This window comes from Perognathus longimembris, chromosome 11, assembly GCF_023159225.1.
Source record: "Perognathus longimembris pacificus isolate PPM17 chromosome 11, ASM2315922v1, whole genome shotgun sequence".
In the NCBI taxonomy this organism is placed as follows: Eukaryota; Metazoa; Chordata; class Mammalia; order Rodentia; family Heteromyidae; genus Perognathus; species Perognathus longimembris.
Window position 1 is genome coordinate 50,249,304 of NC_063171.1, and position 18,845 is coordinate 50,268,148.

Below are 18,845 nucleotides of genomic sequence, written 5' to 3' on the forward strand. Positions count from 1 at the left end.
TTTGTGTGGAGAGATCTGCTGTGATTTGGATCCTTTTCCCATTGTAGTATAGCTGTTTCTTTGCTTTGGCTGCATTCAAAATTTGCTCTTTATTCTTGAGATCTGAAGTCTTGATTATTATGTCCCTGGGCAAGGATTTTCTAGGGTCTGGTCTGCCAGGCATTCTCTAGGCTTCGGTTACTTGGGTGAGGTCCTTTGTGAGATTGGGGAAATTTTCTGCAATCAGTTTATTGAAAATATGTTGTAGCCCTCTGCTCTGGTATTCGGCTCCTTCTTCTAGTCCAGTTATGCGCAGATTATATCTCTTGTCTTTGTCCACTAGCTCCTGGATTAGTCTGCTCTGGAGTTGAACTGTTTCTTGGAGAGTGGTAATTTTCTGGTCCTTATCGGCTGCATCGTCGTCCAAAAGAGAGATTCAGGATTCAATATGATCAATTCTTTGTGCTGTGGCTACTAGTGTGGAGTTTGTGGATGTCAGTGAGCTATTTATGATTGCCAGATCAGCTTTCATCATGGAAATTTCTTTCTTTAAAGAGTTGTATTTTAAATCTTTTTTTTTTTTTCATGCGTTTCACTTCTCAGGATGTTAAGGTCTTCTTTACGGAGGATTGCATTGTATCCATTTTTGCTTTCATTTCTTTCTTGACTTCCTGAAGGTCCTTTGAGACTTACATTCTAAACTCCTGGAATTGTTTTCTGAATTCATTCCTGAGGCTTTCCATCATTTCTGCTATCATAGCCTCAGTTGTTTTTTTATTCTCCATCTCCTCTTCAGTCGTACTACTTTTGGAGCTGGTCAGTTGGCTTGAACTTTCATGAAGATTGTATTATTTCTTTGTGATTTGCGCATCTGGAGATCTGTAGGAGGCGCCCTTGGCTTGGCTTTGTGCTGGTTCCTGCTGGTCCGTCAGTGGAGACGTGTTTGTGTCCTGGCTCTGGGTTTGAGTTTGGCTGTTGAACCTTACTTCCCAATGGGTGACTGTGACTGTCTCGGTTGTTGCCAGGGTGGTCACCCTCACTGTACTTGGGGGTGGGTAGGTTCTGTGTCTTTCTCTGCAGGACTGTTTCCTGCCGCTGTGTTGTGCTGACCCTAACGTGCCTCTAATGGGGGTTTGCGGGTCGCTGATTCAGCGGGGCATGGAGACTTTTCCCTTCTTTGATTCTTTTCCCACTCAGTACCATGGTCAGAGGAGCTCACCTCTTAGATTGAGAATTGCAGCTGAGAGGCGGCTTGCCCACCTGTGTGAATTGCTCCTGACAGAGCAGGTGTTGCTGTTAAGTGGTGGCCCACCCACCTGTGCAGAGTGTGCCTATCAGAGCGGGCGCTGCCGCTGGGGGGCCCTGCCCACCTGTGCGGAGTGCACCTATCAGAGCGGGTGTTGCAGCTTGCCCGCTTGTGCACTCCCACAGGGGTTTGGGCAGGAGGTCTTCCTGCTGGAGGGCTAGCACGCTGGCCCACGCTGGCCCTCTAGGGGGCACGTGCATGTGTAATCTAATGCTTCCTTTGGGGATGTGCTGCCCCAAGTTGTTGGAGAGTGCTTGTACCCTCTCGTGGGTCTGCTGTGGGGGGCGGTATGCTTGGACCCCAGCAGGTTCAAGTGTCTGGGCGCGGATTGGTGCCCACAGACTCTCTGCGGCTCTGCTGTGAGGGGGGGGGGGCGTGTGTTTGGGCCCAGGTGTCCCTGCTGGGCTGGTATTGCACACCAGCAAGCCTGTGACTGTTGTTCAAAAAGCCCATGAGGACCTGGTGCCTCAGGTAGTGTTCCAATGCCTACCAGTCTCCGGGCCCCTGATGGGGAGGGGGCGAGGCTGGTGGGGCCGGGTTCAAGCTCCTTAGCTAGGGCTTTGGGGGACACCTGTCTAAGTTGTTTCCTAGTCACTTTGTTGGGCGCTGCTCCACCTCTGCTAGCTCCCATGCCCTCCCAGAGGCTGTAGGGTCCTATAGTCACCAGATATAGGGCTCCTTTGTTCCCTCTGGGTAGGGAGGGGGAGGGAGGGAGCTCTAGCTTCTTTGTGGGTTTTGGGTTTCTGCTAGACCTGGTCTCCCGTTGGGGTGGGTGGGTAATGGAGAACTTGCTGGTCCTGGAATATGTGTGTGTCTTGCGCTGCTGTGGGCTTTTTGGAGCTGGGGTGCTGGGGTGTGGCGATCAGTCATTTGGTGGTGGCAGTTTCGGCTCTCCCCGTCTGCGCCGCCTGGTTCCCCTGCTGTTTATGTCTGTTCCGGGCTGTTTGGTCCCACACTTCGTGTCCCATGCCACCGTCTGTCTTGGTCGGTCTGTGCTCCGTCTGTGGCCCGTGGAGCTCCTGCTGTCTGGACTCTGCACTCCTGGCATGACTTTTCAGCTGTTGCTTCTCTGGTTGCTGACGGTCTGCGGTCCCGTTTGCCGGTGCTGGGTCCCCTTTCCCAGCCTGGCCCTGTATGGGCCGGGACCGGCGGGGAGGGGGGGGGTACTCCGGAGATTTTCCTGCTCCGTGAAGGTTATAGGCTCTTCTTTTTTTGTTCTTTTTTGTTTCCTGTGTTTCTCTGTTGCTTCTGGTTGTTGGGTTTGCTGGGTTCTTGATGGGGTGTTGGGTGCTGGAGTTCCCAGCTCACTATTTGGTTGGAGCGAGTTGGGGTACCTCCCTATTGTGATGGCGCCATCTTCCTCCTCCATTGAGTAGGTTTTAAGTACACAGAATTTTTGAAGCCCTGGGAGATACCAAAGTGAAACAACATTTCCTTTTCTTGGGTTACAGTTAACACATTCATGAAGAACAGTGATACCACCTTTATAGTGGGAATGGTTTTACTATGTAATCAAAAGGTTCCTTTTCCAAGATGACTTACCATTCCTAAAACATATATAACATACTTCCTATCTTCCTATCTTTATTTTCAGGATTTTATGTTTCTCCGGGCAATGCGAGTGGCTGTGTTCCATGTTCTTGCCATATACCTGGTGCAGTCAGTCATATCTGTGACAGCCTGACTGGCCAGTGCACTTGCCAAGATGTTTCTACTGGAGGGCAAAACTGTGACCAGTGTGCAGCCCAGTACTTCGGGTTTGATCCCCAGACTGGAAGGTAAATTTCTTAGAGTGAATTATTAATATATTTGAGGTATGTTTTTATATGAATATAATATAATATTTATATAATATATAAAATACAATGTTGTTTATAGTATATAAGCATGTGCTATATATAATATGTAAATATATAATCTTATATATGCAAGTATATTTATTCTTTAGCTTCATTTTATATTTCTATGCAATCATTTTCCAGTAGCAGTAAATTTTTGGTTGCCATAAAGCAATTTCTACAAAAGGATTTCCCTTTGTCCACATATTTTGAATTCTTTGACATCTTATCTGTTGAACATAATTATGACCTTTGAATATTTCCCACTGTGGGTTGTTTCATATTGATAGAGTCATCCTGTATTAGAGTCTGAGAATACTGGATGAGGAAAAAAAAAAGATCTTTAAGTTTAAAAATTGCACATGAGGAAAAAGACAGGAAAGCAGACACTAGTGGAAGAAACGCACATAAAAATTAAATAATGGATCTATCAGTTGGCTTATCTGCTTTGATCTTCCTGGCCTCTGAATTTACAACTTACATGTTACTTTATTTCATCTGTTGATATTTCTCTTGCTTTTTAAAATCTTTTTGGCCAGTCTTGGGGCTTGAACTCAGGTCCTGAGTACTGTCCCTGAGCTTCTGTTTGCTCAAAAGCTAGCACTCTACCACTTGAGCCACAGTACCACTTCCAGCTTTTTTTTTCTGTTTATGTGGTGCTAAGGAATTGAACCCAGGACTTCATGCATGCTAGGCAAGCACTTTTAACACTAAGCCATGTTCCCAGCCCTTCTCTTGCTTTTTGAATGTCGATTTAAGCCCAGGTAGATGAGAAACCTAATTTTGTATCCCATGATATGATTCTTTGTTTAATAGTAGGTAGCATATATTCTGAGAGGACACTGGTCACTTTGCAAAGTAACCCTCTTTTATGTTCACTACTACATCTTGAGGATGTGTTGCAATGTGAGTTGTGGGGAGATCGGGTGGTGGGAGGCTATTGAGTTGCAGAATTGGTCTAGAGTTCAGACTAAAACTGCCTTGGAGTTTCCATTTCCAAGCAACTAGTATGGTGTACTGATATGCCATGATAACTGACACTTGACAGGTCTATTTTTTTCAGTATGTATGTTTAGTAAAAATCCAGGGCTTGAGGTTATCTGGGTTCTTTATGTTAATTAAAAAATTGAATATATTTTGTGTTAGGAATCTAATATAGAGCCTCATAGATACCAGGGCTCTCTCACTGAGCCCTACCCCTAACCCTATCTGGTTCTCTGAGCCTCTCAGCCTGGCCTTTGGCCCTTATAATTCTCATCACTTCCCTCATTTAATCTGAGAACAGGGAGACAGTGCCATTGTGGCAAATGAACTCAAACTGGTTTACTTTCCTTTAAAAAGTAATTTGACTAAAAACTTTTAGGAATATTATGCAAAATATCTGTTAAAATAATCATTGTTCTCATTAAAAATATGCAAAGCCATGGTTTCTTCTTCTGTTACCATGATGTGCTTACCTCAGGATTCTCAAAGCATTTACTCCCATTCCCCATATCATGCTGAGTGAGAACAAAAGTCCATGATCTGGTGAATATTAAATAGAGAGAAGTGGTAGGATTTTGGTAGTACATTTGGAGCCACTTTCTGCACATGATGTGTCCTGCTCATTCTTTATAATATTGAAAATCTCCCACTTGGAACTTTGGAATTGTTTTCATTCCAGGCCAAGTCTGTGTTTAAATGCTGCTATCTTTTCCATAGTTCTGCCCATACTTTGCAAACGATAAGGGATTTCTAAAACTGCCTAATGTCCCTTGGGACATTTGGGCCCATTTTGTGATAACCTCTCACTACATTCAGTTCTCCTGATCCTCATTATTATTATTAATACCAAGGTTACCACCATAACCTCTGTTCTTTAAGCAAGTTAACCAAATCATCTGTTTCTTACCTAAACTCTTAAGTGAAACTTTATTTCCTTCATCACACCACCTTCTCTCCCTTTTAAATGTTCTTAAAACCCAAGCTTGCCTTTACCCCACTTTGTGTCTCTCCTACTTTCTACCCATACCAGTCCACAGCTTAGTTTAATCCAGGACCAAGAACTGTTTTCAGAATAGTGTCTGCCATCTATCACTCAGCAGCAGGCCTGGCTAGTACACCAGTTGGACTCTATCCGTTAAATTGTGGATTGCAATGTTAACCTAAATTGATGAGGAGTAAGGAGAGCCAGAGAAGGAGGTATAAGCTACATTACTTGAGAGCACTGAGGTTAATATCAGGAAAGCAAAATTCACTCAGATAAAAGACTCCATCCTGTCCTCAATATGGAATCTAGGAGGCAAAGCCAAAGTGTGAAAATCTGTGTAGATGTCAAAAAGGAAAAAGAAAGAAAATGATTCAGAGGAAGTAGAGTTTCAAGTAAAAAGATTCACAAGTTTTGTATAAAGTTGGATATTTTTACATATCAGCTGGCTCATATGTATATTTTTTTGAAAAATATTTTTACTAGTAATTGTAAAATAACAGTTTTCATTATGACAGCTTCAAACACAAGCATAAAGTATTGATAGCTCACTAATTTCCCCCTCTTGTATCGTATTATACTGATCAATGAATGACAGTACTTTCTTAGAATTATAAATTATCCTTTGAAATGATAGTTAGGACTTCAGTACTTCACTGGTACCCAACTTCCTTCCTTTAAAAAAGATACGGGCTCCTTTCTTGGTCTCCTGGTCAGCCCTATTCTTCATTTCATTGTTTTCCATTCCTAGTCTGGAGAAAAACTATTTTGATTCTGAGTGAATCTATTTTCATTCTGATGCCTTGGAATGATGGGGCTGTTTTCATGATGTCTTCCTTTTGCTGCTGCCGAGTTTGCTCCAGAGAAAATCGCCTCTGCTGACTGTAAGCACAGCTTTATTATGTGTTTTCCTCACTTTCTCACCTCTTTGGAACTGTTGCCAATCACTTCAATTTCAATTTCCTGCTCTTGAATAGTATCTAGGACTCCATTTCACTAAGTAGAGAACTAAATATACAAGTATAATTTATGTCCTATTTCCAATCTGTCTGTATTTTCCTACTTCCTTAGGTGTGTGAATGTGTGTGTGTGTGTCTGTGTGTGTGTGTGTGTGTGTTTGCATGTGCCTATGTGCCATTACTGAGGCCTGAATTCAGAGGCTCTTGCTCTTACCTTTTGCTGCTCTAGGCTGACACTCTTTATCATTTGAGCTATACTGTCACTTTCAGCATTTTGTTGGTTAATTGTATCTAAGAGTCTCTTGGATTTGTCTGCTCTGGCCGAATCTCAGATCTCAACCTCCTGAATATCTAGGATTGCAGATGTGAGCTAATAGCACCTGACTCCACACTTAATTTTTTTTTCTATCTTGTTTTAGAAGAAAACATTGTGTATTTTTAATTCTTTTTATTTTTTTTTTTTACTTGAACTAGCATATGTCCTGTTCCTGATAAGGTTCTGTAGTGTTTTTTTTTTCTTTTCATTTTTGCTTATTTTCTTTCTCTTTATCTTCCCTGAGCCTTGTTCCATCAAATCCTTCTTGATTTTAACTTAAATCTCTTTATTATCTGTCAACCATCCTACTCCTCATTATGGCCCTGAAATCTCTTTTCATGCCTCTGCCTTGCTTACAAGCCCAAGAAGGTATTATCTGATCTCTCACTCTTTTACTATTATTTAAGGATTTTTAAAAAAGTTCTTTTTCCTTGCTTCTTAACTTTCTTCTCATCTGTTCTTCATCCATCACACTTCTTACATGGATAATCTGAACCTGAAAAATGTACACAGTCACGGGGCAAGAACCAGATGGCTTTTTTTCCTTTAATATTTGGAGGCGATGGGGTAGAACCTAGGGTTTTATGTAAGTTAGGCCAATGTTTTACCTTGTTCAACCTTGCCAATTCACTGGGGGGGGGGGAGGGACTTAAAATTTTCATCCAAGTCAAGGAAGGCATATAACATGATATCATGGGAAAACATGGGTTTAGGAAAAGAGAATTAAGGCCACATATTTCACTAGTGGGAGTGAGAGCACATCAGTGCTTTCAAGGTGGGTCTTTTGAGGTCTTGAGTAGACTCCTTGAAGGGAAAGTTATATCTCCTATAGTAGAGAGGCTGGGTCCTAAGACTGGACATCAAATGTAGATAAAGAGACTGAGTGGCCAAGTTTCAATAGACAACTAGGAAGACAGTGCTCTTTCTGAGCACCAGTAGCTCAGGCCTGTAATCCCAGATACTTGGGAGGTTGAGATCTAAGGGTTGTGGTTTGAAATCAGCCTAGGCAGAAAAGTCTGTAAGATTTTACCTCCAAATAAATCACAGGAAAAGCAGGAAGTAGTGTTATGGCTCAAATGGTAGAGTGCTGGCCTTCAGCAAAAGGAGCTCAGGGGCAGCACCCAGGCCCAGAGTTCAAGCCTTGGGACCAAGCAAATAAATAAATAATATAGAGTAAAAAAGTATATTCTCTGAAATTTACTCTCAAAGTTTATTTGGACAAATATCTGGAGAACACTCCATGATTGAGAGAGAGAAAGAACTATTCCTAGTGTCTATAACCAAGCTCACTCTCACCTTTAGTTTATAAGACTAAGAATGCCTGAGTAAAGGAGAAAGTGAGATTCTGGTGAGCTATGGAGAACTTTGTGGTATTGGAGAGATCAAGGAAGCTACTGTGGACACTCACTGTCTCTGAGTTTGGAAGTTGCTTATTTGTACTCATTCCATCCATAACAGTCAACATAAAATGAATTCTTTCTGACATTACTTTTGTTTTTAATCGCCTCCTCCCCCGCAAAAAAGCTTCATGCCCTGCCATTCTATATCCATGAAAGGGTTGTACACCTTCACATGCCCACTGAAGTTCAAATCAATCTTGTTGAATGGACTCAGTGCCCTCTCCCATTCCATTGGATTGACTCTAGTATTGAATAAAATAGAACCCACAGGGAAAGAGGAATGGAAGACAAGAGCTACCACATAAAACAATACTTCTTTGAAAAGAACAGAAAAGAAAAAAGGCTCTTCTGACCATTTGGGGACCCGAAGAACTCAGCTAGATTTTTCTCTCACTAAATCAGTCATGGGGAAAGTTTGTGATTTGAGTTGACCCTTCTGTCTCACTGATGAATTCTGCTGTGTCTTTTCACTTTAACATGGATTGTTGTTGGAGAGAAGGTCCTCCAATACAGACAAGGACAGAGTAAAAATATTTGAACATGTAACAATGGGAATTGGTTGAGTTTACATATACACATCCCCCAAAAGAGATAAAATTAGACTTTTTCTTTTGTTATGGTTTCTAATCCTTTTATGAATGATAGCATTCTTGAATGTCTCTGTTAACTTCTGGAACTGTGTATACACACACACACACACACACACACACACACATATACTCACTCATACACTAACATTAACCATCTTGAAAATGTGTACAAAGATGGCTAAAATACATGGGATTCTATCTAGCATGAGAAATTTCTGTTGCTTAAAGGAAAAAAATTCACGTATAATCTAAATGTTTCATGACATAAAGTACAAGACAACAACTGTCATGATATAGAATACATAATCAAAAAAAGTCAGTTTAATATCTTTTAAACACTATGTGTACAGTAGATGATTGTAAATTTATAGATTCCAAAGTCTACTCTTGATTATATTTTATTGTTAAACAAAGACAAGGTAAAAAGTATCCAGTTTGGGGGGGTGTTTAGTATCTTGCTATGTAACCTGGGCTGTCTTTGAACTCTCAAACTTAGAAATTGTATTGCCAAGCAAAAATAAGGTAAAACTATCATTCTGTTTTTTGAGGTAGTGTCTTGACAAGTAGCCAGCCTGGATTTGAATTCCCAGTCCTCTCACTTAAACTTCCCAAGGCCAGGGATTATGGATATGTAACTGCCACTCCATGCTGTCGTATTTAATGGCTTTGGATGATTCATACATTTTCTCATTTGACTTTCTCATTGGCTTTTCTGTGTTCAGGGACTCTGTAATCATTCCTTGAAGTTCATTCATATCCTTTTCCTTCTTTGCTTCTTTGTTATTGTGCAAAACATTGTTTTGTTTCTTCTTGGTTTATTTTCCACAATGTCTTAACACTCCCAAGGGTAAAATAAAGTATTACCAGACTCAAAACACTTAGCAACACTAATAAACACACCCAACATGAAACAATAACTTCCTGTGTCCAATCTGGAAAAGTTTTTGCCTGTTTCCCTGCAAGTGGTTCATTCTTTTAAAGTCACTGAGAGAGTAAAAAAAAAAAAAAAAAGATGGAGCATGTAAGATGGAGCATGTATTTGAAAAAGCTGATCCAAGTGCAAACATGACTCTTTTTGCTTCTGACACATAAAGCAAACATGATTTAATCAGTATTGAAAACAATGAGGCAAAAAACTTCTGCCCACTGAGAAATCAATAAAGGAAAGAAAAAGTATATTGTGTTTGTCTAACTTAAAAACAATGAAACAAAAATGGGCCACATTCAATTTGTCTCAGACCTGTATGTGACACAGTACACTTACTGGGGTTGTCCTGAAGTTGACATGTAATGGACTCCTCTTTCTCACAGCTATCTAGAATCTTCTAGTTCTTATGGTCTTTATAAGAGAGAGAGAGAGAGAGTGTGTGTGCATATATATATATATATGTGTGTGTGCATATATATATATATGTGTATGTATATATATATATATACATATATTTTTTGGATTGTAAGATTCTTTGTTAGTACTGGAATTTAGACGAGCTATCCTGTTCACTGGGCTTTCTTGCTGGGTCAGCTAGCACTCTACCACTTGAGCCAAGACTCCAGCCTTGCTTTTTGCTGGTTATTTTGGAAATGGAGTCTCAGAAACTTTTTTTTTTTTTTTTTTTTTGCCAATCCTGGGCCTTGGACTCAGGGCCTGAGCACTGTCCCTGGCTTCCTTTTGCTCAAAGCTAGCACTCCGCCACTTGAGCCACAGCGCCGCTTCTGGCCGTTTTCTGTATATGTGGTGCTGGGGAACCGAACCTAGGGCCTTGTGTATCCGAGGCAGGCACTCTTGCCACTAGGCTATATCCCCAGCCCTGAGTCTCAGAAACTTTATAGCATGGCCTGGGTTCACAATGTGATTCTCCAGAATCAGACTCCCAAACAAACTAAGACTGTAGACCTGAGCCACCAGCCTAGAATCCCTCTCTTCTATTTACATAAGGTGTATATGTCAAAATGCCAAAGGTTTTTGTTACTGATTTTTGGCTAAGACTGAATCCTTTCTATAACCATTCATTAGAGTTTTCCTTGTTCTAAGCATTAAGGAACTATGACTTCCAATTATTTATCATCTAACAATATTAGTTGCCAGTTCTGGGGTTTGAATTCAAGGCCTTGGGCTTCATAAGCAGATGCTTTACCACTTGAACCACACCCTGAGGTCTTTTAAGTTTCAGTTATTTTTCACTAAATGTCCTATTCTTTCTAAAACCCGAGCTAGCTTTAGATTTTGATCCTCTTACCAGTGTCTCCCATATAACAGGAGTGACAGGTAACCATTATTCTGCCTTGATTATTAGTTGAAAATGCTCTTGGTAATTTTTGCCTGGGCTAGCCTTGAACCATGATCCTCCAGATCTCTACCTCTTGGGAAGCTGTGATTACATATATCAGCCCTTGTCTGTGACCTTACTGTCATATTGACTGGTTGCCACTCACAGAATTATGTTTGCAGAGAATGAAGCTATAGGATGGACAGGGCTCTAAAGGTTGAGATTTCTAGAACATAAACTAAATTCCATGTCAGGAATTTTTTTGGGGGGAAGGGTTACTGAAGATATTCTCCATTTGAGCATTGAGTTAGATATTCAGCCTAGTACTCTTCTCACATGCTTCTTTCCAATTGATCGTGATTGGCCTTTTCTTTGAGAATCAGATCAATGACTTCAAGGGAAAGCAGACAACTTTCCTGTCAACTGATCTCCCTTTATGGTGTGACAATGGAAAATCTGAGCGGTGTGTTTCATAGATTCATGTTTCTCTATGACTCTTTGCTAGACAGCTGACTGTCACATAGGTGACAGAGATAAATGGGCCTCAAGTGTCTCATCATCTATCATTCCAGCCTGGGCTTCCTCACAAGTGGGTGGCAGGGATTTAGGAAAGAGAACAAAAGTATGCAAAGACACTTGAGGCCTGTGTTTGGAACAAACACACTGTAAGTTTGCCTTGTTCTCTTTGTCCCAGCAAGTCCTAAGGCAAGCTCCTATTTGGGAGCAGGGAATGGGTTACTTCTTCAGGTAAGGCACTACACAATTAGTTGTAAAGGACTTGCATAGTGAGAAAGGTACACAATTGTGGTGGTCATTTTCTCATTCTCTTTTGGCCAGCAAACTATAGCTTCTCATGTACAGATTGTATACGATCCTCCAGGGGGCATCAGGGTTATATAGGAATAACCTGTCCTGAGTGTGAGGTGATGGGAATAGAGCCGGGCATTAAGTCATCTCAGTTCCAATTCTACATCTTGCTGGATCAGGTGTATTAGCTTTCTATTCCTGATATCATAAATTTCCACAAATTTAGTGTCTTAAACGAACATGAATTTATTATCTTATAACGCTGGAGGTCAGAGGTCCTAAATTAGTTTTAGGAGGATAAAACCAAGGTGTTAGCAAGCTGTGTTTCTTCTAGAGACTGTAGGGGAAATGAAAACAAGACACTATTGTTTGGGATTTTCTACCTTCTAGAGGCTCCCTACACTCTTAAAATCACAGCTCTTCTTCATAGCTGGCAGCTGGATGTTTTATCTCTTCTCTGACCTCTGCTTATGGCCTTCTATGTTTTCTCCCCCTCTCCCCTTCCTGTTTTTCCTTTATCAGAACCTTTGTGATAATATTGGACATTCTTGGATAATCCAAATTAATGTCTCCCTCTCAAATCTTCTACAACATATGCAAAGTTCTTTGTGTCAAGTAATGTAACAGCATATTCACAAATTCTAGAGATAAGGGCTTGAGCACAGTGGGGCCGTAATTTAGCCTACCATATGAGAAATCAGACAACAATTGTTTGGGGGCAAGGTCAAATTTGGCCTACTACCTATTCTTATAAATAAAGTTTTATGAGAACATAGAAGTGTTTATTTTTATATATTGTCTGTAGTTGTTTTCTAATAGCAGTAGAGTTTAGTGCAATAGAGTCCAACTTGCACACAACATCCAAAACATTTCCTGTCTCACAATTTATAGACAAAAATCACAGGTCTTGTATAAGTAGATATACTGTCAACTTAGGTTAGTTACTTAATCTCACTAAATATTGCAGAATAATCCCTGTGAAGAGGAATTAAAATTTCTCTGTGTAAATAATCTTTCCAGAATAACTGGTACATGGTCATTCCATGTCTGCTCAAACACATGGAATTACAAAAGATTCCTCTGTCTCATAAAGCGGCACAGATTTCTTTCAGCCTTTATAATTTTGAACCTACAATATATTTGTCTTACTGAACAAACACTTTCATTCCTGCAACCTCCTTGCCTAGTCTTATGTCTGCCTCTGGGACTGTGTAGAATGAACGTGATCTTCTGCTTACTTGAAAGTAACTTAAGAATTTATCTGCGCTGGGTGCCAGTGGCTCATGCCTATAATCCTAGCTACTCAGGAGGCTGAGATTTGAGGATCTCGGTTCAAAGCCAGCCATGGCAGAAAAGTGCCCGTGAGACTCTTATCTCTGATTAACCACTTAAAAACTGGAAGTGGAGCTGTAGCTCAAAGTGGTAGAGTGTTAGCCTTAAGTAAAAGAACCCATGGACAGTGCCCAGGCTTAGTTCAAGCCCCACCACCAACCAGAAGAAAAAAAAAAGATTTGAATCTGCTATCATATCTCACAGCAATGTGTGTGATTATGTGGAGAGTCAGTAGAGGAGTTACAGACAGGTGTCTCAGATGAAGAATCTTGTTAAGCAAACTTAATTGAGCACTAGGCGACGGTGCAGCTAAGTCCTTTGAGTTATATATTACCATTGCCTTGATTCAAGACATTGACTATCTTGGCCAGATTTCACTGAGTCCCATATTTGTGCTGGGAGAGCTTCAAGAAGAGATTGCTTTGAAAATGTCTCCTTTCGAAACATGAAAATACCACTCACATTCTTTTCTTTGGGCTCTGTGAGCACCTCTGGCTTTCAGCACACACCAAGGAGATGGACTAAGCTCTAAATCCTTCTGCTATAGATCTGGATCCACCTCTAAAAGATCAATGAATACAGATGCTATTCATATAGTGTGATAAAAGGAGAACGATAAGCTCCAGACATCCACACTGACAGAAGATGGACCCCTGCTGCAAAGGAAGGCCAGGGCTATGGCATGGTTTCCAGACTTCACACTGCCCTTCCATATCTTGCACAAGGAAATAATGGAGTTAACATGGCTTGTCTTAGGGAATCAGAGATCTTTCTTTGGGCATGAAGTTAGCCTGGGGGACAGAATTATCCAGTAGGAAAGAACGCAAAAATATTTAAATTCTCATTAGACCTACAAACTACATTTGAATTTATCTCTAGCACTCTCACCTAAGTCTACTGTTTTCCTGGGGGGCTTAATTCACTATAAATTCATTTACTCTGTAGCATTTAACGGCCTCTTATCATATGGTAGCCGCTGTATTAGGAACACAAGGGTACAAATTGTGCCCCCTTTTTTTTTTAATTTGCTGGTGCTGGGGCTTGAATTTAGAGTTTTACACTCTAACTTACCTTCTTTGTGCAAGGCTCGAGCTCTACCATTTGATTCATGCCTCCAGTTCTAGTTTTTCACTGGCTAATTGGAGAAAGGAGTTTTAAATTTGTATTCTTGGCCTGGCTTTGGACCTGGATTCTCAGATCTCAGCCTCCAGAATAGCCAAGATCACAGGGATAAGCCACCGGCACCCAGAGACTCTTTCTCCTTCACTCATTAATAATCATTGCTGCAGCAATTTGAGAGCTCTTCTCTTTTTTTTCCTTTTCCTTTTTCTTTTTCTTTCTCTCTCTCTCTGTCTCTCTTTCTTTCTCTCTCTCTCTTTCTGTGTATGTGTGTGTGTGTGTGTGTGTGTGTGCGCGTGTGTGTGTGTTTAAAATTGAATGAGGCCTTCATTCTCCTATCAGCTGTCTAGGAAACCAGGAATAATTCTATGCTTTTTTTTTTTGCCAGTCCTGGGCCTTGGACTCAGGGCCTGAGCACTGTCCCTGGCTTCTTTTTTCTCAAGGCTAGCACTGTACCACTTGAGCTACAGCGCCACTTCTGATCATTTTCTATATATGTGGTGCTGGGGAATCGAACCCAGGGCTTCATGTATGCGAGGCAAGCACTCTTGCCACTAGGCTACATTCCCAGCCCTTCTATGATTTTTTTTTTGTTGTTGTTATGTCATCCTATCATAGTTAATTGTCAAACATTTCCATTTCCCCTTTTTCTTGTATTGTTCCTTACCATTGCCCTAATATATCAATATCTATATTTAATCATTCACCTCTCCACATTCTGAATATACCAACATACTCAATTACTTGTAATTTCACTTTTCCCTTTATTTTCATCCCTCCCTAATTTTCCTGGCATTTCCATGTCCACCTTTTAAAATGCAGTTCAAGGATCTCTTACAAGATTTCTTCTTAGTATTAAGGTTGAATATCTGTTACCTGAAATTCTTGGGACAAGAAGTGTTTCAGCCTTTGAATTTTTTCAAAAGGGTGAAATATTCACATATGCATAAGAAGATACCTGGAGGATGAAACTCGAGTCTAAGCATAAAATATGTTCATTTTATACATGAGTATAAACACATGCACACACACAGTGATTTTAGTGTACCTTCATTTTGACTGTGACCCATTTCTGGGAGACCCAGTGTAGCATTTTTCCATTTGTGGCATCATGTCACTTAATATGTTTTAGATTTGGGGACATTTTCCATTGTTTTTTTTTTTTTTTTTTAGGCTGGGGGTGCTTAACTGAAAATCCTGTTCCTATCCAGCTTTGGCCAAAGTCTAGGTTGGCCCTTGCCTTCTGGGACCCCCAAATTCTATATACATCTTTTCTGGAGACCTGTGCTTTTTGTCTCTTTCTCTCTCTCTCTCATATTTGGTTGTGAGCACCTGGAAGAGGTCTATCAATCATCTTCATGTCTTCAGTATTTGTTCTGACTCTGGAGGGCAACTGGGTCCTAGAGATGGTTACATATGTCTGAATTTCCTTCCTCCCCCTTTTCACTCCCTCTTCCTTTCCTTTCTTTTCTGTGGTACTGAGGGTTAAACTCAGGGCCTTGGATTGCTAGGCAAGTGTTCTATCTCCCAAACCACATCTCTAGTTCTTTCATTTATAGTTATTTAGAAAAAGTCTGGTGACAACTTCCCACCATAGCCTCAAATTCCTCCTGAATAGCTGGGATCACAAATACGTGCTACCATAACTACCCCTTCTCAGTCACGGTTTAATTCAAGTTGATGTAAGAATGAGTTGAGGGCTGGGGATTTGGCCTAGTGGCAAGGGTGCTTGCCTCGTATACATGAGGTCCTGGGTTCGATTCCCCAGCACCACATATACAGAAAATGGCCAGAAGTGGCACTGTGGCTCAAGTGGCAGAGTGCTAGCTTTGAACAAGAAGAAGCCAGGGACAGTGCTCAGGTGCTGAGTCCAAGGCCCAGGACTGGCAAAAATAAAAAATAAAAAGAATGAGTTGAGGGATCAGACAGAAAAGGAGTATACAAAGAGAAATGCCAACACAAACATTTATATTTTTGTCTTTTTTTCCGAATATCTTATTTTCCTCCCCGAGGTTAAGGTTTTGACAGTAAACATGTATTATAGAATTACACTCCTTCATTTACAGTTATGTTCCTATAATAATTATTATAATTCTGATAACTCTTTGTATAAGTGGAAGAATCTCCCAGGAAAAAATGAATATATGAAATTGTTGATTAAAAAATGAAATTAACTTCTTTCCTGTTATAGCTGGTAAATACTCATCTACCTAAGGGCCCAGATAGCACTAACAGCGGGATGTTGGAGGGCCTGAAGCTGGATTTTACTCCTGTTTTGTTTATCATAATGAACTGGTCAATAAACATCACAAATTGTTTATCTATATAAACCTTGACAGATTACTCTTTATGAAATCCATTTAGCAAGTGAGGTTTTTCCCATAAGGATGAAAAATGAAGATTTTAAACAGATTGTGGGAGAAGCTCTGGGTGTACCAAGAGAGTCAGTGTAATAAAAGTTGCTTTATATTAATATTACAAAAACCATTTATCCTGGCAAAATCAATATCACAATTCATCTTAGTTTGGTGTTTCTCTTTCTCAGCTTAAGATGTCTTTTCTTTATTATGTATAATTTTGTTTTAATAAACGTGAAATATATTTCATTTAGGAGGTCCTCATGAGGAGAGATAACTTATAAAATGATGGGAAACTTGTAGCTTATTTGCTAAAGAGTCTTGAAAATGTTGAAAATTATATTTGAGTGGCTGAGAAATTTATAGCAATCATTTTACTTAAGCCTTAATTACAAAATCATGCCCTGTGTGCTTTGGGCTAGACACAAAGTACAATATTCAGAGAAGTCTCGTTTGATGAACTTCATTTAGGGAAACATTCTCTCTTACTGCTATTAAGCAATTATAGCAAGTCAGATACATTCAGTGTAACAATGGCTGGGCAAACAGACTACAACATCAGGTAGAGACATGTTTAATTACTCAAAACATTGCATGCTTTCCTAAGCGGTGATTTATTTATTCCATTTGGATTTGTGAGTTCATATCCCAGGAATATTGACATAGCTGACTTGAAGTAATGATTGTAGCAGTTGACTAGAAGAAAATAGGACTGTATCAAGGAAAAGAATTATGGTACACACTGGAAACTATTGCTTTAAATGTACTCCATGTAAAGTAAGTGTGATTGTCTCTTGAGTGAATGGTAATAAAAGCAAAACACTCAAGAGATACTTATTCATGAGTGTTGTTGGTGAAATATATATGTGCATATATATATACATACATGTACACAAGCATTGAGAGGAGCTTGCCTCTTACTATTTATGCTTACAAATGCAATATTAACAGCCTACAATCCACTTAGTAATAGCACATACTGACGCTAATATCAAGTCCAACATTTCAGTTTCTATGATTCCATTTTAATTCTAATGCATAACTTTCTTCAGTGCTAGTACTTATCCTAAACAGAACATTCATTTGAAACAGAATTCTTCTGCAATGTGTGTAGACAAAAGGTATATTATACTATAGTTGTTTCCAGGCCAGGGGAACATTTCCTCATCATAAAAAGGACACACTACAAGTCTAGGGGGTTTCAGGAAAACACTGTATTTTCTTTATTCCCAAAGGAATATTAGTCCATAAAACAAATTTGCAGCTTATTAGGCAGCCTTGGTTTTTTATCAGTTTTTATAAGGGTTTTGAATGATTACCCAGGAGATCACACCATAAAAATTGCAGTGGGGTAAAGTGATTCAATCCCCAGGCATATCTATTAGAACATGAAGGGTGCCCACTGAAATGGCCTCCTTGGGCTGTTTTTGCATCTCTAATAATTCATAGTGCCCAAATTACTTATCGTAATCAATGCCACGGTCATAGGCTAAATGTTTGAATAATTCACTGCTCGGAAACAAGTTTCCATTCCTGTCATGGCTAAGTGAGAGTACTATTATTTTTACAGTTGACTTTAGGTCCAAGAACTTTTAAGTTGCAATGAAGATCTCTCATTATCTTTATACCATTCATATCTTTACATATATCAGAATAATGCTCTACACTCCAATCTTGCTGAATATGAGTTTAGTGCTTAAAATAAAGTATAAAGCCATATTATAGCATCTTCAGCATTTAACATAACTTCCTGCTTGCTTTTCTAGTCTTATAGAATTAAATATAGAATTTTAATTTTCTTTGTTTTTGTTGCTTTTTAGGGGAGCAATGACTGACCACTAGTTTTCTATTTTTTTTTCTAGCTGACATAAAATGTCTATGATAAGAAAACAAGATTTTACAGTAGCCTTTGTTGCATCACTGGTACTAAGATCATGACCCCCCTCCCCCCACAACTCAAGTATAACATTCATTTGAGGCTATTAATTTACAAAGAGTATGGTTCATGTGGTTTTTGCTAAAGATTGTTTCTGTTTTGTCTCATTCTGGGTTTGTATAACACAGGTATACTTTCCAAGTGTTGGTGAAAAGAGAGCATCTTAATCCCCGATGTTATTGATAGGGGTAGCTTATGCAATGAATTATTGATCAAAATACTATTCTCTTCCATGGTTGGTCTTGCTTTCAGATGTCAGCCTTGTAATTGTCATCTCTCAGGAGCCCGGAATGCAACCTGTCACTTGCTCACAGGCCAGTGTTCCTGTAAACAATTTGTGACCGGCTCCAAATGTGACACTTGTGTTCCTGACGCGAGCCATTTGGATGTCAAGAATCCATGGGGATGCAGCAAAAGTAAGTGTAGTTGGCCCACTGCTGATGTGTGAAACACAGAACCTAGAAAGGGTGTCTTCTTGCTTTTCTTCCTCATTTAGAGACCACCAGAAAGGCTCAGATGAAATAAAATATTAACATTAATCTTGGAGATTCTTTTTACACCGATCAAATAATTGGAAATAATCGAATCTTTTGTTTGTAATGGAATACTTATAATTATTTCCTAGAGAAAATATAAAATTGCTAATAGTGACCAATTTGGATGCTAATGGCTC

At 39.9% G+C, this 18,845-nt stretch overlaps 1 protein-coding gene across 1 annotated transcript in view; it reads left to right on the forward strand.

The window, feature by feature from the left end:
• Ush2a (usherin) overlaps positions 1 to 18,845 on the forward strand; it is a 618,626-nt gene that overhangs the window by 134,584 nt on the left and 465,197 nt on the right. The window contains exons 13-14 of the mRNA XM_048356772.1: positions 2,880 to 3,063; positions 18,425 to 18,588. Of these exons, the coding sequence (XP_048212729.1) occupies positions 2,880 to 3,063; positions 18,425 to 18,588 (348 nt within the window). The remainder of the gene's footprint in view (positions 1 to 2,879; positions 3,064 to 18,424; positions 18,589 to 18,845) is intronic.